The 25,960-nt window shown below is 33.4% G+C and overlaps 1 protein-coding gene across 6 annotated transcripts in view; it reads left to right on the top strand.

Annotated features, from left to right (window-relative positions):
* LOC107996410 (uncharacterized) overlaps positions 1 to 25,960 on the top strand; it is a 71,027-nt gene that overhangs the window by 33,484 nt on the left and 11,583 nt on the right. For 4 of the 6 annotated variants that reach the window (XM_062078723.1, XM_062078719.1, XM_062078721.1 and 1 more), the window contains 7 exons: positions 12,381 to 12,637; positions 13,756 to 14,148; positions 14,442 to 14,698; positions 15,819 to 15,930; positions 23,928 to 24,082; positions 24,293 to 24,343; positions 25,441 to 25,712. In XM_062078723.1, coding sequence (XP_061934707.1) covers positions 12,381 to 12,637; positions 13,756 to 14,148; positions 14,442 to 14,698; positions 15,819 to 15,930; positions 23,928 to 24,082; positions 24,293 to 24,343; positions 25,441 to 25,712 — 1,497 coding nt within the window. The remainder of the gene's footprint in view (positions 1 to 12,380; positions 12,638 to 13,755; positions 14,149 to 14,441; positions 14,699 to 15,818; positions 15,931 to 23,927; positions 24,083 to 24,292; positions 24,344 to 25,440; positions 25,713 to 25,960) is intronic. The other 2 variants (XM_062078724.1, XM_062078722.1) reach the window with 1 other exon arrangement.

Genomic DNA, 25,960 nt, shown 5'->3' with positions numbered 1-25,960 from the left:
ATAAGAGTTCGAATTAGAAAGAAACATTATATGTTGTTTTATATGCACAACATATGCACAATTTCAAATTATTTTCACATGTACAACAAAGAATCAATTTGAATTTCAGATTATCTTTATTTCACTTGCACTAAATATTTTTTACCAACACCCTGTATATATATATACACATATACTCCTCTGTAACATCCTTCTTCTTCTCTTCATTAAATTAACCAAAGTTTTGACACGACTTGTGAATGAAATCTCATTCACTTGCGATATTCGAGGATAAAATTTGAGTTGTTCGTCGCGAACAGCAGAGAAGGAAGGAAGAAGAATTATCATCTTTGTTCAGCTTTTTATCACAGTCTTTCAGTGAGTCTTTCAAATACGAATGCCTCGTAGTTCCGAATCCCGCCATTTTATTTAACTACACTTCGTCCTTTCGTGCTTTGCCAGCCAAGTTTTATCCAGGATTAAGCGTTTCTAAATCCCACGATAATCGTCTAATCAGGTCCAGTCTCTCTCTCTTTCTCTCTCTCTCTCCTGGTTTAAAATCGTCAACCAGGGAGGAGGAGAAGAGGGAGGGGAGAATATTATTCGTTTCTCCAACCATCTCGTATTTCTCATCTGACAAATTGAATCCTTTGTAGCTCTTTATACGCCTTGTACTTCCTGTATATATAATTGTTTGACATTTTCTAAAGGTATATTTCTCTCTCTCTTTCTCTCTCGGCCTTTTAAGCTTCCGAACGAATTTTAATCCTCGTCGTCCCATCTTCAATTCTTCACTGATCCTCCTCCTTTTGGAGGGAGGCATCGGTTTATTTAGAATAGAATAGCAAAAGAGGATCTCTTGATCCAAATGGAAATCGGGTTACCACATTCGTGGATGCCACACTCGAGAGGTGGTGGTGATATTGCACTGGATGAAACTGATCGCCGCTCTATAACTATGGAAATATTTCATGAATGACAAATGGGGATGAATATCGTGATGCGTAATAAGTTGAACGAGAGAAATCGGCTACGAGGATTTAATTAGCATTTTGATAAATATTCGTCGGATCTAATGTAATGTATTTAAAAAAAATTTTTCCTCCTCCACGATTTACACGTATATTTCGAAAACTATAAATTTCCGCGAAATTTTATCCGTGTAATAAAATATTTAACAGTCTCTCGGTGTTGGTTTCGGTCCACTCGGGCGGCGATAGCGCCATAAACGATTCATGGCCGGCCGGCCGACGATTAGGCAAATTTTGGCCCAGGATCAACTAGTATTCCGGAGTTATTCCACTTCCTGGCCTGCTATTTGCATTTCCCGTTATGCTGTATCAAATTCGAAAATATATCTCGCAAATTTAAATTTTTCTTTCTTTCTTTTTACAATTTTTAAAGAGCGGCAAGAAACAATTCCATTCCATGCAATTTGAATCATACGCTCAATATGTTGTATGGAATAGTGCAAGTAACTTCTTTCCAAACTTCTTTCTCCTTCTTTTTTCCAAATTTAATTTTATTATCGTACGAGATTCAATCGACTCTCAATCGTTTCTGCTTATTCTTCTCTCGTTTCCTGATCCAAATTAAAATTTTTAAACCCTTTTGCACGTTTTGTAAGATAAAGCGTTCTCTTTCAATGGCACGAATATCATTTCGGTATTCAGTATTTCCTAAACTGGAATGTAAAAGTGTAAGCTTGCTCGAAATCGTGGCGTTGGAAAGCGCTCGAAGCGCTCCTCGCGACTGTTCTTGAAAACAAAAGAACGCTCTTTCAGATGGCGCCACGTAGAGTAATTCGTAATTCGGTCGGATGTTACGATGATTAGAAAGAAAGGGAAAGGAATTTATTTGCACACTTAAAAATAATTGCTCGAGCATTCAAGTATGTGAGATTTTACATATATTTCGAATTGTTCTCGTCAGATGTTGTTTAAATTAAATAGCACTCAATTATTATCCGCAATTAATAACAAAATGTTGAAAAAGAACGTAGCCACGTTTATCTAGTGTATCAGTTCGTCTGAAATCAACGGAGATAGGATTATTTTGAGACAATCCTCGCGTGGCTCTTAGCCTTCTGTGAAATATGATGGATGATTAAAGCAAAGCGAAATAATCCCTTTCGAGCTTCTCTGATTTTTCGAGGAGAGACATAGACTTCTAAGAAAAAAATTTTTAAAGAATCTTTAAAGTTTGTTTTCGTGGAAAACAACAAATAAAATGTATTTCGCTAAATAAATATTAATTGCGTGCATTTGTTTACGAAACATTTGAAATATGCTTGCATCGAAGAAAAATAAATATCAATTGGCAACATTCAATGATAAAATCACGAATAAAATTTAAGCGAATTCTATAATAAAAAGAGACGATGAAAAAGAATTCGAACGACGAGAAGAACGGTCCAAGAATATCGAAAGGAAGAATTCGATTAATAGGAAGAGGAGGAATATGAAACGATCGAGGGAAGGAATTCCAATAATGGGAAAGATAGCTCAAAGATGTACAAAGAAATGAGAGGTCGAACACTTTTGCCACTTAATTTTCGATTATTCGTTAAATTTCGAGAGGACAAGATAAATTAGAAAGAATCTTAAGAGTTTGGAATTCTTATTTTCTCAGATTCATGGCAGAGAAAAAAGAGAAATTCATTGGATGATGGAATATTTTTTTAAAAATTATTTATACGTATTATTTAAAAATTCGATTAATACGAAAGGCAGCGATATGAAACGATCGAAATGAAGGAATATTCCAATAATAGATAAAAGATAGTTCAAAGAAATGTGCAAAGAAATGAGAGGATAAACACTTTTGCCTTTTAATTTTCGATCATTCGTTAAACTTTGAGAGGACAAGATGAATTAGAAAGAATCTTAAGGGTGTCTCAGATTTATCGAAGAAAGTATTTTAATGACGGAGAAGAAGAAGAAATTCACGGATAATGGAAAGAATCGTCCAAGAGTATCGAAAGAAGGAATTCGATTAATATGAAATCGAGATGGAGGAATTCCAATAATCGAACTCAAAGAAAATGGAACGAAACGATAAACATCGACAGCTTTGCTCTCAATTTTCGATTCGTTAAACTTCGAGAGAACAGGATTAAATTAGAAAGAATCTTAAGAGTTTCTCAGATTTATCGAAGAAAGTATTTAAAGTAATCACAAAGAGGAAGAAGAAATTCGTAATTATATTATAATAGAAAGAAACAATGAAAAAGAATTTAAAAGGGAAGAGAAGAACGGTCCAAGAATATCGAAAGATTCCATTTATATTTTTTCGAGAATTGTTATAAATATATTTATTGTTTTAAGAATTCGAGATGAAGGAATTCCAATGATGGAAAAGATGGAGCTCAAAGGCGTTTTGCATTTATTAAAAACCAATTTTAAACCTTCGCTAAGGTTGTTGCGCTTTCATTAATCGGCTAATCCGACCACCTGCCGTCTCATTTCATTTGGAATTCTACTTAACCGAGCTCTGAGAAGCGACAAAACTAAGATCGATAGAAACAGGACAGCATCGTATATTTCGACGATTAAATTCAACACTTGGCAAGTAAGTTCGCAACAGAGTTCTCCAAAACTTCAGTGACAACCATTGCCTCTGCCAAATCGTATTATTCGATCAGAATCACCCCTGATTTGTCTGATTACGAACCGCCACAAATTGATACAGAATTAATATATCGAAAAATCTAGAGCCTCTTATTCCTCCAAAAAATTCAAAGAGATACAAATTGAAAAATTGAATTACATGCTCTGCATATTATATAAGTGCTCATACTCATAATTGAGCAACACAAATTGATACAAAATTAATATATCAAAAAATCTAGAGCCTCTTATTCCTCCAAAAAATTGTTCAAAAGAATATTTCAAAGAAACATCACATTACAATTTATAATATAATAATTCCACGTTTGGAAAGATTGAATTACATGCTCTGCATATTATATAATTGCTCGAGCAACATAAATTGATATAGAATTAATATATTTTAAAATCTAGAGTCTCTTATTTCTCCAAAAAATTATTCAAAGAAACATCATATTACAACTTATAATATAATAATTCCACGTTTAGAAAAATTGAATTACATGCTCTGCATATTATATAATTTCTTATAACATAATAATTCCACGATTAGAAAAATTGAATTACATGCTCTGCATATTGCTCAAGCAACACAAATTGATATAGAATTAATATATTCCAAAATCTAGAGCCTCTTATTCCTCCAAAAAACTGTTTAAAAAAATATTTCAAAGAAACATTACAACTTATAATATAATAATTTTATATAATATAATAATTCCACGTTTGGAAAAATTAAATTGATATAGAATTAATATATTCCAAAATCTAGAAAACTGTTCAAAAAAATATTTCAAAGAAGCATCACATTACAACTTATAATATAATAATTTAATAATTATAATATAATAATTTTAAATATTATATAATATAATAATTCCACGTTTGGAAAAATTAAATTGATATAGAATTAATATATTCCAAAATCTAGAAAACTGTTCAAAAAAATATTTCAAAGAAGCATCACATTACAACTTATAATATAGTAATTTAATAATTATAATATAGTAATTTTAAATATTATATAATATAATAATTCCATGTTTGGAAAAATTGAATTACATGCTCTGCATATTGTATAATTTCTCGAGCAACACAAATTGATACAGAATTAATATATCGAAAAATCTAGAGCCTCTTATTCCTCCAAAAAATTGTTCAAAAAAATATTTCAAAGAAACATCACATTACAACTTATAATATAATAATTCCACGTTTGGAAAAATTAAATTACATACTCTGCATATTGTATAATTTCTCGAGCAACTTATTCCTCCAAAAAACTGTTCAAAAAAATATTTCAAAGAAGCATCACATTACAACTTATAATATAATAATATAATAATTATAATATAATAATTTTAAATATTATATAATATAATAATTCCACGTTTGGAAAAATTGAATTACATGCTCTGCATATCGTATAATCGCTCGAGCAACGTTCAAGTATGTCGTGGACGAAACATGTTGCTTAAAGTTAAACGAAGCAGAAACCACCATCGAAAAATTGTTCGTATAATTTAATCTCATTTCGCCCTGAACGATCGTTAACTTGTACAATAACACAAAGGAAGATCGACTGGCCAACGTCGTGCGCCATCCAAGATCCCAACGCTTTCTCGACCGTCCAAATTTCTAATGAGGATAATTCGTAATCCTTGGCGGATAGACGTCGGGCTTATTTGCCTCGCCACAGGCATCGATATCGATCGGCCGCGGCACGAAAATTGACAGCGTTAACGGCGTTAATCCGAAGGAAGGGTGGGACGTTCATTTTTGGAACTCGATTAAGCGAATTGCGAGGCTATTTTACGTGACGCGATCTAAATTTTCGCCATTTAAATCATTCGATTTCGTTAAGATTCGTGTTTTTTCTTTTAGGCTAATCTCGAAAATGCAGGATATTTCGTTCGAACGTTTGAAAAAATGAGAGGTTCGAGAGATTTGACGGGTTAACGCCGAGGTTAACGGATGAACGAATTCGACGTTCCATTGTTTCCAACGTACGAGGATAAAAAGGCGAGGGGTTCATTGATAGAACCCTTGGCGAAATCTATCTTCTTTCCCCATTTCCCGCTCCTTTTCTTCCTCTCTCTCCCTCTTTTATTACAGCAAACCGATTAATAAGGGACCTTCCTAATTTATCCTTCTTATCTTGATAGCTAGGAAGTAGAAAAAAAGAAGAGGAAGATATACGAGATATAGAAGATATATGAGATATAGAAGATATAGAAGAATTTTCATTATTCTTATGTCTATCTCTATATATATATATATTTATAGACAAAGAAATAATGAAGTGGAATAGTGATAATGTAATAATAATTTGAGTAATAAAGAAGACTATTACATTTAAATTGATTATTTAAAAAATATAGATGAAAAGTTGGAGAGGAGGAAAAAAAATATAGAGCATCGATTAGGGCTAATTACTTTACGATTGACTCTGTATGCATCGGTCATCCGTGACAGTTCATCTCTGCGCCTGGAACGCGGCAGTATCGATTGCTTCACCATTGAAATTGACACGCACGTGAATGATTAAGAGTGTCGAACAGTAAACTCGTTTCGAAAATTATCGAAACAACAAATATTTTCTCCATTATTAACGAAATTTCAAAATCAAAAAATTCTGTATTCATTCTGCATTCACTAAAAAAAATTTCGAAAATTATTTTATTCGTTTCACTATTCGTTCTATTATATTAAAATTATCAAATGATATTATACGAGACTTTGTACGATAAAAATATTAACTCACGTAACGCAATAATATTTTAATATTTCCAAGAATTCGTGAATATGTTTTAAAGATTTATTTATAAAAATATACGCAGTATAAAATTACATGAGATAATTTTCAAAGAAAAAGAAAAGAAAAATGAGAGAAATTTAAATATCCGAATGGTCGAAAGACTGGAAAAAAGTCTTCTCCTTCTTCAAGATTCAACAACAAGAATCTGAATTGATCGGAGGAAATGTGCGCGAGAGAATTTCCAGTCGTATAATATCGCGAGCCATGAAAGATAGGCCTATTTACGCTCCGGATAATCGATTCCCGTTATCTCGGAAAACATGGTGACACGGACACGTGCACACAGCCTCGCGTGTACATCGATCGCCGAGCGGCGGAGGTATTCAAACAAGGGACGTAATGAAAACACTCGGCTAAACGAGAAATCTCTCCGCGAAATCGGTCCAAGTTACCTGTCGGTAACCTTGGCAACTGCACGAGAATCACTTCACAAGCATATTTTCGTCCTCGGCTATTCCCACTATACATATCGATTTCTTCTTGCATTTAGAGCAGCGGAGGAGAAAAATTTCTGAAATTTATTGCATTTTAAAATCGAAACGAAATAGAATAGGAATTCTTTTGAAAATTGTTTTTCAAACTTTACGTGACGATGCGTGTTTCGTTCGCGAAAATTCTTTATTTATCCTCCTATATTTAGGGGAAAGAAAATCTTCAGAAATTTTAAAATCGAGATAGAATTTTGAAAATTGTTTTTCGAATTGTACGCAATGACGTTTACGAAAATTCTTTATTTATCTTTACTTATCTTCTTCTATTTAGGGGAATGGAAAAAAAAATTTTCAGAAATTTTGAAATCGAAATAGAATAGGAATTTTTTTGAAAATTGTTTTTCAAACTTTACGTAATGATGCATTCCGGAAAATTCTTTATTTATCCTTCTGTATTTAGGGGAAGGGGAAAGAAAATCTTCAGAAATTTTAAAATCGAAACGAAATAGAATTTTGAAAATTGTTTTTCGAATTGCACGCAATGACGTTTCGTTTACGAAAATTCTTTATTTATCTTTACCTATCTTCTTCTATTTAGGAGAATGGAGGAGAAAAGTTTCAGAAATTCGCACGATTTTTAAAATCGAAACGAGATAGAATTTTGAAAATTGTTTTTCAAAACTTCCGATGTTAACGATACGTATTTCGTCCGTCCAAAAATTCTTTACTTATCCTCTTATATTTAAGGGAATGGAGAAGAAAATTGTCAGAAATTCATTTTAAAATCGAAATAGAATTTCGAAAATTGTTTTCAAACTTAACGATGCGTGTTTCGTTCGCGAAAATTCTTCTTGCTTATCCTCTTGTATTTAGAGAAACGGAGGAGAAAAGTTTCAGAAATTTTAAAATCGAAACGAGATAGAATTTTGAAAATTGTTTTCCGACGAGAAATTTTCATTCTTTGTTCGTTCTTCTCATTTTTCCATTAAACGATGCATAGATCGTCCATTAGAGTATCCAAGAACAAAAAAAAAAAAAGAAATACAGGAACATTTTAAACGCAAGAAAAACGAGTCGGAAAAAAAGGGTACAGCGTGGTCGATGCTGGTTGGCCGGTTGGCCGGGGTGGGGCGCTTCAATGCGCCGGAAGTTTTCTGGGACACAAACCGTGGTGGATGGGTCGAGAGTCTTCGTTAAGTCCTTTCTATCTACCCACGACACAATCCACTTACAACTCGTCGTGTCCTGTCCTCAATGGAATAAATCCATCCAATTTACGAGTTTAAAACACGATGCATTCGTAACCAACCAACGGATTATCGAATCCATCCCGAAAACGGTCCGTGAAGAGCTACCTGGATGATGCAATGCACAGCAGAGTTTTGGGCATGGTCGATATCAATTTTGCAGAAAACTTGCTCGAGGCCGTGCTTTAATTTTAATCCGACTTGAGTCGTATCCAGTTTGAAAACCGAAGGAGAATGACTTCATTCGTTTTGTAATATGATCGGCTGGCACACAGGGGGAGGATAATATCATTTCTAAATTAAGTGGCTAGCTTCTAGATTTACGTTTAACCTCAAATTTTAGAACTTACTTCGATCACGATATATTACATTATCTGTATTTTCAAAATGTAAGGCACGACGATATTTTTAAGAAGATATCGGCTCGGGCCGTTTTAATCTTCTTAAATTCTAATTTTTGACTAGACGCCGCCTTTTCCTACTCGACTCGTACAAATTGAAGACACTCCTCTCGAGTTTCTCGAGTTAATCAAGAGGGAGAGAAGGGGGGGAGATAATATTAATACCTAATGGCGTGATTTCAGATTGGCCTATTTCGTATTTAACCGGCCGTGGAGTTTGCCGTGTCGCGGGATTAATCGAACCGTTTCCCCTATTTTTAGACCACGTCCCCGTAATTGAATGTCAATTCCGTGCTCGTTAACCGCCGTTGGAAACATTGGTCCCAACCTCCTCCTCGCGTGGCGAACGTGTCAATGGTAATAATTGAATTTTTAGAGTCAGGGGACGCTCTTTTTTCCCGCTAGAATCTTCGCATTTAATCGTAAATTAAAAGAATGCTTGGTTTAAACCGATTTTTAGGGAAAAATAATTTTTCAGGCGGAAATTAATAAACTCGTGACTTTCAATAATTAATGCATCCCATCGTTTAATTGTATCTTCTGTACGAAGGTGATCTGTACTTTTTGATAATCTACAGAGATAATAAATAAATGTAAATAGATCTCTTTAAATTTATTCCTCAACTCGAGTATTCTCCCTTAGCGGTAGGAATTAAAGCGATAGGAAAAAGGAAGGAGATTGATAAGCGATATCGAATCGTTGAAAAAAAAATTTAGTCAGATTTGAACTCGAATTGTAAACGAGAATCGTTCAAAAAATTGAAGAAATTGTTCCTTGAACGCGTGACAAAATGACGCCAAGTATATTTTAAAAACGAAATTCGACTTTGATTTTGGCCAGAAAGAAATAATATATCGAAATTCTATCCACGAATATTACGCCAATGATGTTAAATTGTATTTTGAAGAAATATAGACACAAGATAATCGACATCCGAGCTAAGCCTAATCCTAACCTAACATAACACGCTTATGCTTATATATATATATATATATACTTTAATCGAATAATCGTTCCAACGTAATTCAAAAATTGCGTTACGACCAATATAAAATCGAATAAACCGTTTGAGTACTCAAATGTAATGTAAAATAACTTATCATACGTGATTCGATATAAAAATCGGAAGAAAAAAAAGCGATATTTTCTTTTAAAAACACTCCGTTGGTAAGGCCAAGAGATTTCGGTCGGTAAAATAAAAGAAAAAAAATTTCAAAATTGACTTTACGTCAATTTTACGTCAGTGGTGGAAAACCGTTGGCCAATTCCCCTTGGCCAAGTTGCAATTCGTCCGTCATCCGACAATCCGACAATTTTATTTTCGGATTCGAAAATGTATCGCGAAACAGTTTTATACACCGTGCTAAAAGTGATCGTGCATCGATTATATTGCGCGCATGTAAATATTTAGTTATAGATGTACACGTTTTTACAACAAATATAAAAAGCTCACCAAATATATATATATATGTATGTATATTTATATCGAAATAATTACGAAACGAGTTCTAAATCTTGGAAACGGTTCGATAGCGGCGTCACACGGATGGAAAATTTAACGCGGTCGATAACAATCGTACGATGGAAGAAGATTTATTGACATGGAGAGTTTTGGAGAGAATTCGTTGCAACAAGGTTTCTGATGGATTAACTTAGTACGATCAACCTATATATATACAGTTCTTCAGGTGGTAAACGTATAATCGTTTCCTGTGCTCGCCATCACGTGCCAGATGAAGACATTGACAAACGGTCACTTAATGTTTTCCTCGCTCGATAAAAGCGATCCGTCGTGACGATGTAATCGAAATATACGTATATCGTCGGCTCATTGCAAGGATTGCTCGACTTAGTCCAAACGGAATTAACAGGTTACGTGTTAAATAATTTTATCCCTATATAATCTAGTTTCTTTTTTTTATTTAATTCCACCGCAAAGGAAAGATATTTGAGTATTCGAGAAATATTTAACGAAATCTATTCAGAAGAAACATCACGTTATAATTTTGGAAGGAAAAAAAAATTAATTCAATGTATTTCCAATTAAACTCTCTCAAAAGTATCGACTTCATAATATTCTTAACTTCGTAACTTTTCTCTGTGAACATAAAACGAACACTCGTTACGACTTGAATGATGATGGACCAAATTGTAAAAGATTTATGTTGCTTATAATAAGAAAAATGTTATTTCTTATTATTCCACCAGCTGGCTGGTCAAAAACACTCCTCTAATCCCTAAAATTCCTATAAATAATATCTTTTATTCGATCGATTACGACTACAATAATCTGAAAAAGATTTTATAAACGATATAATATAAGACAATTGAGAAAGAAGATCGATCCTGAATTTTCAATCTGCTCGAAAATAATGCATCCTTCCGATCAATCGACTCGTTGAAACGAGTTGTTTAAAATATCTCGACAGTTCCATCGAGGCTCTGTTCGACGCGTTTAAATGAAAGCAAGCAGAACGAACAAGTAGAGAGGGTGCGTAACGTCAGGCACACGTGGCGCGAGATGTTGAGCTCTCTTCTTCGAATATTTCGACACGCGGGGGTGGATGGACGATCCCCGTTGTATCAATAAACAATCGCTACGATTGAAGCGCGACACGAAGCGCATTGTGCACCGGAAATATCCGCTGGAACACAGGAGTGGAGCAATTATATGGGGAGGAAATGGAGGAATCGAGTCGATCGTTAATTAATAACGGTATAATGGTCAGTGGTCAGTACATTAACGCGAGAGGGCGCTTCTTCTGGTTAAAAATTAACGAGCTCTGCCAACCACCGAGCCATTAATGGCAATTACGCCCGTCAATTAGCCTGATGGGCTATGCGTCTTTGGGGATTTGATATTACGATCGAGACAAATTTGAAGACTTGCCACTGTTTAAGTGTAGCAGGATCAATATTGGAGATGAGTTATTTTAGAAATAATTAATATCAAGCTTTTGAATTAGCTTTTTGAAATATATAATTATAATTGAAAAAAGATTTTGAAAAAAAGAATGGTGACCGATACTTGCATCAATATTGTGCTGGTGTTGGATCTGGATGGCTTTGGAAAGTTGTTATTCAATATATATAGTTGGAAAAAATTTTTGAAAAATGCTGGATATCAATCAGTCAGTTTTATGTGACTTTATTTAAACATGGCTGTTGGTATTAGATCTAAGTGACTTTAGAAAGTTGTAGTTAAATGATTTTGAAGAAGACGATGCTGGTTGATACTTGCATCAATATTATGCGATTTGGATCTAGGTTTTAGGCTGGTTTTAGAAAGTTATTATTCAATATATATATAGTTTTTTGAAAAGGACAATGGATATCAATCAGATTAATATTATGTGACTTTGATTATTTAACATCTTTGTTAATATTAGATGGTTTTAGAAAGTTACTATTCAATATCAAGGATTAATTACTTTGGAATTAAATGATTTTGAAAAGAACAATGTTGGATATCAGACAATATTATGTGACTTTGATTATTTAACATTACTGCTAGTATTAGATCTAGGTGGCTTTAGAAAGTTGCTATACAATATGAAGGATTACTTTGGAATTAAACAATTTTGAAAAAAAATAATATCAATCAATCAATATTATTTGATTATTTGAATTTGATTACGGTTTTAGAAAGTTATTATTCAACATCAAGGATATATTTGGAATTGGATAACGTTAAAAACTTAACATCCAATATCACACATTAGAATTAATTTAGAACATTTGTCATCATTGAGATATTAAAGTAATGACACGACTTTGGAAAATTGTCACTCATAATTTTTCCAACTTCCACGTATCATTTTTTCGTGCTTTTTCGTATTCTCCTCTGAATTTTATATATGTATATATATTATGAACTTTCTCCTTGCCAACACAGTATCAGAGTTCGCTCAGGAGTTGGGCGCTGCGATGGAGAGCCATTCGGCGAACGTACGACGGCTGGTCGACGAATTTCGTAGCCGATCCGGGGAGACCAGAGTCGATTCGGGAGGAATGCGCCGAGTTTGGGAAAGTTTACTGCGCCAGGTGCAATCGGATGCAGAAGCTCACTTAGACTTGGCCGCGGTCCTCCAACAGCAGCTCTCCAGACCAACCTTGGAAGCCAGCTTTCATCGTAAAGTCCAGTCTAAAAAGGTAATTTATTTTTCCCTTCCTCGTCTGGCAAAAGATCGTCCAAATTCTTATTACTTAAAATTTATTTAAATATTTTGAATAAAATTTCACATTTTGATAATCGTGTTTAGGAAATATTTATTAAAAATCATTGGTAGCTTTGGTATTTCCATGTGTCTCGACAGCGTTAGAGATACAAAATCTCCAATAAAAATATTACTGATATTATTTGAAATATTATTTCATTAAAATTTAGAAAAAACTTTTGAAAAATTGCAAAATTTAAATCAGCATATTATGATTGTTGAAGCTATTCATAATTTTCGATATCCTATCTTCACAATTGGAGAACTTAATATCTGAACCATCATTCTTACCAAGATCAAAAAAAATTTTTCAAAATTTTTAACCTTCCTCTCGAATTTGTGAGTGAAGCAAAAATACAACAAATTACGAATCGAATTATTAAAAGAAAATCGAACCGATGTATCACGATGTTTTTAAAAATTAAGCAAAATTTTTAAATTAATTAATTAATTTTTAAATTAAGCAAAAATGAAACAACAAATTACGAACCGAATTATGAAAGAAAATCGAATTACAATGTTTCTAAAAAATTAAGTAAAAATTATGAATCGAATTATTAAAAGAAAATCGAATCCTGATGTTTTTAAAAAATTAAGCAAAAATTACGAATCGAATTATTAAAAGAAAATCGAATTACAAGAAAATTTCTCAAAAATTAAGCAAAAATTACGAACCGAATTATTAAAAGAAAATCAAAGTTTTTAAAAAATGAAACAACAAATTATGAAACAACGAATTATGAAAGAAAATCGAATTACAACGTTTCCCAAAAATTAAGCAAAAATTACGAACCGAATTAAAAGAAAATCGAAGTTTTAAAAAAATGAAACAAATTACGAACCGAATTATTAAAAGAAAATCGATGTTTTTAAAAAATTAGGCAAAAATAGACAAGAAATTACGAACCGAATTATGAAAGAAAATCGAATTACAACGTTTCCCAAAAATTAAGCAAAAATTACGAACCGAATTAAAAGAAAATCGAAGTTTTAAAAAAATGAAACAAATTACGAACCGAATTATTAAAAGAAAATCGAATGGACGTTTTCCAGGTATTTTCTCATAGAGAAGCTTACGAACAGGTGGTTTCCAAGGCCGAGGAGAAATTGCAGCGTGCCCGAGCGGATTACAAACGCGCTTACGCAGCGCTGCTGACGGTAGATGGCGGAAGCGAGCAGGAGCTGAAACGCGCCTACTACGAGGCGCATAACGCGTACATTCTTCAATTGAGAGCCACGAATGCCATCACAGAACGCTATCAATCGCAATGCCTGCCCGGCCTGCTTGGCGAAATAGCGGAAGTTTACGAGGAGTTATGCGGATTGGCTTGCAAGTGCATGGTTGGCATATCGGAGGCTGCCGCTGAGCGGGCCAGGGAGCAGACAAAGCGTTATCAGGCAGTTGCCAAAGAGGCTCAAGTTGTCGTGCCTATGAACGATTTGCAAGTATGTCTCACAGTCTATGTACATTTCTCACGTACACACTGGATTCGCTTCATACACGACTCGAATGGCAAGCGAATCAAGAGCCAACGATGAGATTTTCCAGTGGAAGAGTTGTTAAATCTCCTCGTTCGTGAGATTCTTTTTTAGGCTTCTTTTTCTGTTTCTCTATTTCTACGTAATTTTTCTTCTTGTATCGTATGTGGCTTTGTTAAAACACGTATCTCATCTTATACATTCTATGAGACAGAGAGTCTCTTGATATTCGCGCTATTAAATAAAAATTTATCACGTAGATCTTGGCACGAAACTTATCAGCAACTGCGACCCCGTCCAAGAAACCCTCGAGGCGGCTTTTCGTGGCACCTGGCCCTCCTGAACAGGTTTCTATGGAAAGAATCAATCAGATACCCTCCCTGAGGGACGAGCTAGCCCCAACAGGAACGAGCACTCTGCCTCTGATGGAAGATTTACGACGGGAATACGATAGCCTTACTCAAGAGATCACTCGACTCCAGGACGCTTTGGATGCGCTAATTCGCATGCAACGAAAGTGCGTATTTATCCATTTCCTATACGATGAATGCGCTACATCAATTTAATTGTATATCATTGAATGAATGTAACGTTTAATGCAGCGCAACGTTTATTCGACGATTGATCGACAATTGATTGACGTTGTGACTTTCAGTCGTTCAGAAGCGAGGCAACGCTTGTCATCACTGATCCGTTGTTAAATATGTTAAAATACATCCCTGTCTCACATTTCTGTTAAGATGTATTTGAATATATAAATATGGTGATATTGATCAGCTCAATGATTTCAAGAACAATCTCGAGGATGATCATTTCTTATTCCTCAGAGATTGAAATATATTCTTCTTTTCATTTGGAAAAAGGTGTCAATAAGGTTAATTCTTGTAATTGAACATGAGTAGAAATAATTAATATACTTAATAAAAGAAAGATATTTATAATTGTTTCCTCTTTTCCATTTCAATTTATTAAAAATAAAGGAAAAGGTAGAAGATTTCTTATTCCTCAGAGATTGGAATATATTCTTCTTTTCATTTGAAAAAAATTAGCAATAAGGTGAATTCTTATAATTGAACACGAGTAGAAATAATTAACAAGAGAAAGATATTCATAATTGTTTCCCCTTTTCCATCTCAATTTATTAAAAATAAAGGAAAAGATAGAAGATTTTTTATCTCTCAAAGACTGGAATATATTCTTTTTTTCATTTGGAAAAAGTTAGATGAATTTTTGTAATTGAACACGAGTAGAAATAATTAACAAGAGAAAGATATTCATAATTGTTTCCCCTTTTCTATCGCTGGTTCTCAATTTATTAAAAATAAAGGTAGAGGATTTCTTATCCCTCAGAGATTGGAATATATTCTTCTTTTCATTTGAAAAAAATTAGCAATAAGGTGAATTTTTGTAATTGAACACGAGTAGAAATAATTAACAAGAGAAAGATATTCATAATTGTTTCCCCTTTTCCATCGCCGGTTCTCAATTTATTAAAAATAAAGGAAAAGGTGGATGGATTCTCGACCTGTTCTCTCCCAACCCGATTTAATTTCGAAATTCAACGGGACCGTAGCGCGATTTAATCTCTGGAAAATCAGGGTTTGCTAAAACGGAATTTCTTTTTTGTTTAATTGCAGGAGCGCTGAAAGCAATCTGTACACGAAAGTGGCCGAGTTGCAAGAGGACATCTCCATGAAGCGTTTTGCACTCGGGGAGACGCAACTATACCTTGCAGCTGTGCAAGCACAGGTATTTCAATTGGTGTCGTTTGTTGGCTGATGGAATGTTGGCTGGAAAGCTGGAAGTTGTCTCTAAACCGATATTTAATGAGTTTCTTTGTTCCTCAAGAAGAAGAGATTCCATTCTGAAATATTTCGGAATTTTAAATTTGCATAAAACGCGAATTTTAATTCAATTTTCAACTTTCAACAGAAATCCGGTTGACTTTTGCCAATATGCTTTTACATAACCGAATGATCAAGCAAAATGTATACGCATACGTATTTTGATTCTTTTTTAACTCTTTTTCTTTTTTTCTTTGCTAATACATTGTCAGATTGTAACATTTCAGGTATAAAATTGCGCAATATTTCTCTTTAAGTATCAATATTAATTAAAATTTATTAATTTCAATTCTTAGAAAAATATTTAAAATAAAATAAATAATAATAATAAAATAAAATAATTTTCATCCGCATCTTTTAAATCTTTGGTGAAGATACGTTGAACTATTATCGTCAAATTTTTACTCGAACTTGGCTCGTAAATACTGTCAATATGTTTTTCAAACGAGAAAAAGATCATACCAGCGACCAAATGTTGTGTGTATTCAAGTTTAAAACTTGTTACACTCTTTTCGAACTCGAAAACAGAATTGTTCCACGATTCGGAAAAGAAAACCACGACAAGACTGGTGAAGAAGTTTCTTCATTCGCGACAGAAAAGTTTTCCAAGTTTTTTTGATATATATATATATATACAGATAAAAAGAATGTGTGTGATGCACGTGTATTCTCGAGAATGGAGAAATTGTTTGACGATTCCGAAATTAGATTTACGATGGATCCCGCAGGGAAGATGTATCACGGAAGAAGCAAAGTCGGTGATTTTCCTTATCCTTCTAAACTATGAAAAAACGGCTCCATTAGCGTAAGTTATTTTTCAAATCTCTAAAAATGAATTAATTCGTTTCTATTTAATTCAATACACTTGATATATACTTCAAGAAGAAATTATATTTTAAGCATTCAACGAGGATTATTGGGAAACAGTATCGAGTCATTGCTACATTTAGTCACTATAATATAATTGGTTACAATTATAGTTCACACTGCTGTGAACACGTTTAATAATATTCTAACCAATAACTTTCGTTCCCTTCCTATAATAGAATTCCATTTATTACGAAATTTTCAACCAATTAATACAAATAACGTGAACACACACGTCTCACGAGGATTTTAAACTCACACTTTGCAATAATTTTCAATCCTGCTGCAAATGTAGCAAATGACCATTGTACTTCCTTTCAAAAAAAGGAATTAAATTTCACTCGTTTTTCCCGCGCGAATCGACTCGCGCGTCTATATTTTCGTCCCTCGTTTCCATGTTATTATAAATTATAAAATTGTGATTTCGAATTGAAAAAACGTTGAACGTTGCAGCGCAGGGAAGGATGGAACAGCAGCTAAATGCATTCGATACAATAATTCGAAGGAAGAGCGAATGGTTCGATCGTGCGTTGAAACGAGCATTCCTAACCTAATTTGCGAATCGAGGGGATCGCAGAACGAGTCGAGGCAGTTGTCAGCAAAAGCATTATTCTCATCCGGTAATTCATCAGGAAGGAAGAACGAGCGGGTGGGTGAGAACGACAAAGGAAGAAAAAGGTGACACACGAGATATCGAACTTCTCGAGAAATCGAGAGAGAGAGAGAGAGTCAGGGACAAAGGAACGTGTTGATCTCGACCGCGAGAAAAAGAACTGGCCTCGCGCATTCGTGATTCTCAAGTCGAGTGGCTGAGCCGATTAAAATTAGCACGAGCCTCTCTCATTGTTCCCTTCCACGGGCTTCGAACAATGCACCTTGCCTTGTGTACCTGCACGTGCTGCCGCAGTTTCGCTCCTTCTCTCCGCCCGGCTTGTGTTCGGTTAAAAATAAGAAATAAGAAATAAGCCGCCATATTGGATAAGTGATAAGTGATCTCTGAAGTGAGTAGACGAATCTCCTTTCAAGGATGGATTGAAACCATGTGGAATTGAAATGGAAACGGGGGCGTAGAATTGAGTATAGTTGCACGATCAAATCAGGAGGAGAGACAGAGTTACATTGTAATTTGAAAAATGCATGCAGGGTTCTATCGATTGATTTTAATTAATGTTTTTAACTGTGAGAATCTACGTATCTGAATTATTGTAGCGTATTTTTAATTCTATAGTTTATTCGTTCATGGTTAGAAAGTAGAAGAAAAATTTCATTGTAATACGTCTTGCGATGCAACACTATTTGTGAGGGAATGAAAAAAAAAAAAAAAGAATTGTCAAGAAAATTCGATATTCGATTGAAGTATATCCTTGTGTATTGGAGTACGTAGATAAATTTAATCTAGAGATGAGAAAAATTAAAGCAGGTATAACCTAGATCTAAACGGTCTAATAGGAAGACTTTAGGTGAACTAAATCCTCAATCAGATATATCCTAGATATAATAAGGCTAATAGGAGTTGGCAAAATTCTAATCCCTTTCTAATAATATGAATGTGTATATAATCTGTATTCAAATGTGTAATCCCTAAGATGTGTAAATGTCTAATCTCGCTTGAAACAAAACCAACAATAATTATTTCTATTAAATTTGAAATTAATTAATGGCCATTTCAAACAATAACGAGATATATAATACGAATTGTACCAAAATTTTAATCCCTTTGTTAATAATATAAACGTATATATAATCCGTGTTCAGATTGTATATAATCCTAATCTCGCTTGAAGCAAAGCCAACAATAATTATTTCTATTAAATTTGAAATTAATTAACTAACTGTTTCAAACGATATTAAATTTAATGTAAAATCGATTAAAGTTATTGTGTGGCCACAGTGTGTAAAAACCAAAACAAAAAATTGCTATCAACAAAAATTAAGGTTTATTTGTCAAATTTTGATTGTAAAAGTAATTAGAAGCAGTTTGTGTTAGGCTGAAGTGAATCTATGTATGACAAAGATAGAGCTATGTCGCTTTATTGCTTGGATTGTTCAAAAGTACGCGTTTCACAAATACATAGTAAAAAATATAGAAGATGATAAAATATAGAAGATACTGTTGAAAAATTATCGTTAGATTATGTTTCTTATGAGAAATATTCTTATAAGAAACAAATCTTGAGTATCTTACGTACGTTAGATAGCCTCGAGCATTTTCAAAATTTATATCTTTCGATATCATATTCATCGAAATTCAATATTTACGTTGTGATACGTAAGAAAAGGAAGATAAACGAGCGGAAATCGTGAACAAGGATTTATGATTTCGTCGAAGTAGAGGAAGAGGCGTTGCAAGAAGAAAAATATTTTTCCATTCTTTCCTTTTTTTTTTTCTTTCATTTATGGGTGCGAGATAGACATGCGAAGCGTGCGGGGTTACACAATAATATTGATTTACACACAAGCTTGAAACACGTGCATGTACATGCCTGTCGAAAGCATCATTCTCGACGAGAAGATTGGCCTGATTCGAGCGTTCCACTTGAACATTTGCTAAATTCCTGGATACGACGTGTCCTGATCCTTCAGCCATGTCAAAGGCTCTGAATACCGAAATGCAGGCTGACCAAACTCCATCGTGCTCGAAATAGAAATTTCATATCCATTTCCTAATCGTTTATTACAGAATCCATTCAAATAATAAAAATATTTCATAATATATTGAACAAGAAAGTGATTATGAAATAATCTAATATTAAGTATTTTATCAGATTAAATTTTTAAAACTGCCTTAAAGTCTCAACACTGAGACAAATAAAAGAATACAAATTATTTTGTATGATGTATTGGAACAAGAATTTTCTGAAACAATGTATCTCTTTATTGCTTGTGAATATAATAGAATTGATGATAGAAGTGCAAATATTAAAAATACTTCATAATATATTGAACAAGAAAGTGATTATGAATCTAATATTAAGTATTTTCTCAGATTAAATTTTTAAAACTGCTTTAAAGTCTCACTGAGACAAATAAAAGAATACAAATTATTTTGTATGAAATATTGGAACAAGAATTTTCTGAAACAATGTATCTCTTTATTGCTTGTGAATATAATAGAATTGATGATAGAAATGCAAATATTAAAAATACTTCATAATATATTGAACAAGAAAATGATGTTAATGAATCTAATGTTAAGTATTTTCTCAGATTAAATTATTATTTTTAAAACTGCCTTAAAGTCTCAATACTGAGACAAATAAAACAAGAATATCAGGCTGTAAAATAATATAATAATAATATGATATATTTCTTTAGGGTTGCTCGTGAACGTAATAGAAATATTGATAGAATCGAGGATAGAAATGTTCTCATAGAATTGAATCTAGTCAGACAGATTGGAAATTATTTAACCGAAATGTTTCCACTGAGAGGCATCGATCGAATCCTGCTAAAATTTTCACCAAGATACATTCTTAACTTATCAACGATTTCCAGATAATTTATAGGCCAGGTCATGGAGATATCGATAATTGATCGAGTTCGAGTTACTTATGACAATTCCTTGCATTTGTCCATGCTTTCGTCTGATCTCTGATTATTCTGGAAAAATGAAGAAAGGTATTATCGATCTCTTTAATATTTTACTTTTTCCTTTTTTTTTTTTTTCAGTGGTTCAATCAGAGATGTTCCATTAAAACATTCGAAAATCCTTTCGATGTGACTTTGCGTTGGAATTATAAAAGTTGCTTCGATTTTTTTTTTCAAAAATATAACGTTTCAATAAATTTATTAAAACTCCGATCTAAAATAAGAAATTGTAAATATTTGAAACGTAGATATCGCTTCACGATGGAAAATTTAAAGTTTATCGAAAAATCAAGTTTAAAAATCAGAAAAATATTTTCTTCGAAAGAAGATGAAGAAATAATATTTACAATTAGGAACAGCCATGGTGAATCCCTTTCAACGTTAAAAACTTCAATCGTAACCAATTATAACTTCAAGAATAACTGTAACAACTTCACAAACTTGATGAGAAATCTTAAAAACCATCTCAATCAAAACTCTAAAGTATTCGAGAAGTCAGAAAAGAAGCACGTTAATTATCAGACTCTATCCAACTCTTCAATTGCACACATCTTACGCGATAAACTTCTTCTATCGCGACAATTCGATTAATTTATTGAAAAAGAAAATGGTTAAAAATTAATTGTTTTTGTTGTTACGTTACTATTAAATTGAATAGAAAACTTTTCGCTAGTAGACATAAAAATAAAAACTTGCTTATGAAAATATATCTTTGATGTGAAACAAAAAGTTTTTGGATTATTCCAATCTTTTTAATTGGTTTAAAATTGTTATCCATATAAGGAATGATATTTAATAATTAATCATTCAAATTTATCTATTTATAATCAAATATTATTTAGTTATGAATTTTATATCCTCGAATTAAGTTGATATATATATATTATATTAGGATATTACATTGTATTGGAGTTTTTCCAATTTTATTTGAATTTTCAAATTATAATTATGATTAAATATCAACAATAATTTCATTTAGAGAAGAAAGATCAATTTATCTTTTTCTAGATTAATATCATTGATCGCTATACATTTTTCTTCTTCTTAAAATTTAACAACACATTTCACATCTTTCCATATTCAGTGTTGAAAATGAATTACTAGGCAAACAAATCAAAGTTAATATATATATTAAAATATTACATTGTATTGGAATTTATCCAATTTTATTTGAATTTTCAAATTATAATTATACAATAAATACCTTTTTTCTTCTTCTTAAAATTTAACAACACATTTCACATCTTTCAATATTCAATCTTTAAAAAGAATTGCTATTATCAGGCGAAACGAATCAAAATTAATATACATTCTAATATTCTAACATATTATAATTATAGATCCAATTACAGGATAAAAATATGAACAATAATTTAAAGAAAAGAGATCAATTTATCCTTCTATATTAATATCATTGATCGATATACATTTTTCTTCTTCTTAAAATTTAACAACACATTTCACATCTTTCAATCTTGAAAACAAATTGCCATTAAACGAGTCGATATTGAGATAAGATACGATACGAGGAGAAATACAAAAAAATTTCAAAAAGAAGAAGAAACAAAATTCTCGCCGAAACAGGGAGAACAAACCGCCCAAGCCGAACGGAAGCCCTGTTGTCGAGGCGGGCAGCCGAATAAATACGGCGCGCAAACGCGCGACATGCGCCTTCACAACTGGGTCACAACCCACCGACGGCGGCCGTCTGAAAATCCATTCCTGGCCTCGAGTCCGCTCCCCTAGGTCAGGGTGGCAGGAGGAGTCTGGCTATAGTCGTCGAGGCGAAATGGGCTGGACAACGCTGCGCGCACAAGTCGTTAGTACTATTTACACGGCATTGAACACGCACCTGCTGGGACACCTGCCGCCCCTTTCGCTTTCCATCCACCATTTTCCGCGTTCAAAAGAAACAAAAAGAAAAAACCAACATCCCTTGTGCAACTTCGCGTTCGTGAATCATCTCTCCCTCCCTCTCTCTCTCTCTCTCCCCCCGTTGCTATGCGGTTCTTTCTTCTTTCTTCTGAAGAGAACCTATTTCGTGTGGTGTCGTGTTACAGTTTGTTGTGAGCTGAACGGTAGATCGTGATGGGATAGTATCCATCAGCTGTGGTGTTAAGCGTCGTCAGCTGTGTGTAATGTGAAAACACGTGACGACGCATGGTGTGATGGGGGAGGGGGTTGTTGATGATCGAAATATGAGATAGGATTTTTTTCATTCGACACGTGCCAATTGTTTCCGAAGGAAGAGTCGTTTCTCGACTACGTTCATAATATGGACAATGGACTCTTCAGCGTTTGGTCCTCTTTGTGCAGAGTTTTTATGTAAAAGTTGGCTGGTTATTTGCAGGAAAGTTGATGGTTTCTTTTTTTTCTTCTTCTTAAGATTCGATTTAAGATGTGGTTTCTGTCTTTTCTTTTTTTATAGAGAAGGAGGATCGAGGTTAGGTTTAGAGATATTGTTCGTTTTACGTAGGCTTGTTTCTAGAATCTTGAACAGGAGAGGATTGGTGAAATATTGTTGGGTCGCAGGTTTGGTCGCTGGCTCTGGTCGATGCACCTTCAGCCTCTTTATGAATGAAGCTTCTACAGTACAGCTAAGCTATATAGGGATAGATACAATGGTCTGTTTGGGGGGATCGATAGGAATCTTGCCGCAAGATTATTCGTCCCAATTTTCGATTGAAAATTTATTTCCAACAGCGATGGATCGAATATTGGCAAGCTCGAGATTAATGATCGGTTCTATCATTGATTGATGATGAAATAATTAATTAACGTTGTGAGGGAAGATCGAGCTTCGTTAATTGAGGTAATTCGTTTTGATAAAAGACTGAAAATACTGGAATTGGGGAAAAAAGAGGATTGCAGTAACGAGTGTTTCCAATAAAATCCAATTAATACCTCTCTGTCGCATTAAAATCGTTCCTTCTTTCGTTGCGTATATCTGCTTAACAATCGATTGTGTACACGAGCTCTGCTGCGATTATTCTCTTGGAAATTGTCCTATCTTGAAAAGTCGCAGCATAAAAATAAATGGAATGCAATGAAAAAAAATAATAATAATAAAAATAATAAGATTCGAAGGGAAGAAAATATTGAGAAAAGTCAATTACAAGAAATATTTATATGTATCAAATACAAGAAAAAATGAAGTTGGAATAATTCCAAAGAAATTTTTTAAAGTCGAAGCTGAAAAGCGAAATTAGATTTCTCTATTATTATTTCAGTTCCAGAAGGAAAGGACTGGAAGAGATTAATTCAGCGATGGAAATTCAATAAATTATTATAATTTAATAAATTATGCATCCCAATGATATATACGATTGTAAGAGGTGGTTATCGTGGTTATTTTCCAGCGTTAGAGGAAAAGAAAAAATTGAAACTGTACTATTTTCGGTGTGGCGAAGTGCGGATATCACGTTTGACGTCCTCTTCGATTTTCAGAAAGAGCTGTTCGGGGCTGGGGAAGCCGGCCAACCGGATGGGGTGAGCAGCCGGAAGATGTCGAATGGTTCTACCGGAAGCACCAAGCACAAATGGTTGAAAGCATTCAAGAGCTTGAAGACCAGCTCCCCGACGACTCCTCCATCAGCTGACAAGTCAGTAACTTTTCACAACGGAAATGGACTTGGTAGAAAGAATGCCTTGTCGTCTTTGTGTTTCTCTTCTTTCTTTTCTCTCTCTCTCTCTCATTTTTTTTTATTGGTTTTTAGATAAACAGTTTTGTTTGCAGAACTTTGTGTATAAATGGAAATGCGTTTTGATTAATAAACGAGAATTATTGTTTTGCGAATGCTTTACTAATACAGAGGAAAACAGGCGATGTACCATGCCGTTTCTACAGTCGTCGCCATGTCCAGGTAAGATGGCTAACGTTATTTTTAATGGTGTCGATTGTCATTAATGAAATATTTGATTAAAGTTTATTTCGAAGATCCTTTTACTAGAATCCAAAGAAATTGTGTACAAATATATACGTACTGATCTTGTTTGTGAAAGCATGCTTGACATTATGTCTAAGATTTTTGTCTTGACAAAAAAATTACTAAAAAAAATTATATCTTCCAAAGAAATCTTTATTTCAAAGATCCTCATAATCCCAAGAAACTATGTCTAAATATATGTTCTATAATCTTTGTCAAAGCATATTTGACATTTCATCTAAGATTTTTATCTTCATAAAAAAATTATTAAAAAAAGTATATCTTCCAGTTCATTTCAAAGATCCCCTTAATATCATAATCCCAAGAAACTATGTCTAAATATATGTTCTATAATCTTCTTTGTCAAAGCATATTTGACATTTCATCTAAGATTTTTATCTTCAAAAAAAAATTATTAAAAAAACTACATCTTCCAGTTCATTTCAAAGATCTCCTTAATATCATAATTCTAGGGAAAAAACTATGCACAAATATATCTATGTAATTTGTCAAAGCATGGTTGATACTACATCTACCAAAATTTTTATCTTCAAAAAAAAATTATTAAAAAAACTACATCTTCCAGTTCATTTCAAAGATCTCCTTAATATCATAATCCCAAGAAACTATTTCCCAATATATGTTCTATAATCTTTTTTGTCAAACCATATTTGACATTACATCTAAGATTTTTGATTCTTGACAAAAAAATACTATATCTTCCAAAGAAATATTTATTTCAAAGATCCTCTTAATATCATAATTCTAGGGAAAAACTATGCACAAATATATCTATGTAATTTGTCAAAGCATGGTTGATACTACATCTAAAAATTTTTATCTTCACAAAAAAATGATTAAAAAAATATATCTTCCAGTTCATTTCAAAGATCCCCTTAATATCATAATCCCAAGAAACTATATCTAAATAATATATTCTATAATCTTTGTCAAAGCATATTTAACACCTAAGATTTTTATCTTCAAAATTACTAAAAAAAAAAAAAAAATAAAAAGTATATCTATCTAACCAGGAAAAGTTTGGAGTCGGAGGGTGGGCATTCTTGGCGCGAGTACACATATAGAAAGATAACACCCTGCGACGCTTGTGGCCAAGTGTTGCGCGGTCACAGCCGCCAAGGTGTCAGGTGTCGTGGTTGCAAGGCGAACGCTCACACCGACTGCATCAACCTGGTGCAACCGGCCATGTGCCCCAGCGTTGCGCCCAAGAAGAGCGGCGGAATTCCTCTTTTACGTCGGCAAAAGACCCAGGCTCAGGTGGATGAAACCACAACCGCTGAATACAGTAAGTATGAACCAGTTTGGAATGCAATAGTATATATCAATATTGATTTTCTGATTTTTCTTTCTCTCTCTCTCTCTCTATCTCTATCTCCTTCTCTATCTATCTGTCTATGTACACCTATCTCTCTTTCTCTCTCATCGTTCAATACGATCGATCCTCTGAATGAATCGAACTGATCTGCTGAATTTTTTTTAAATTTAAATAAAAATTCGCTCCAAGTTGATGCAATCAAAATCTTTGTATGCATT

The sequence above is a fragment of the Apis cerana genome, linkage group LG8 (genome assembly GCF_029169275.1).
Source record: "Apis cerana isolate GH-2021 linkage group LG8, AcerK_1.0, whole genome shotgun sequence".
Classification (NCBI taxonomy): Eukaryota; Metazoa; Arthropoda; class Insecta; order Hymenoptera; family Apidae; genus Apis; species Apis cerana.
The sequence above is the reverse complement of the archived record's forward strand: the minus strand, read 5'-3'. Positions and strand labels throughout refer to the sequence as shown.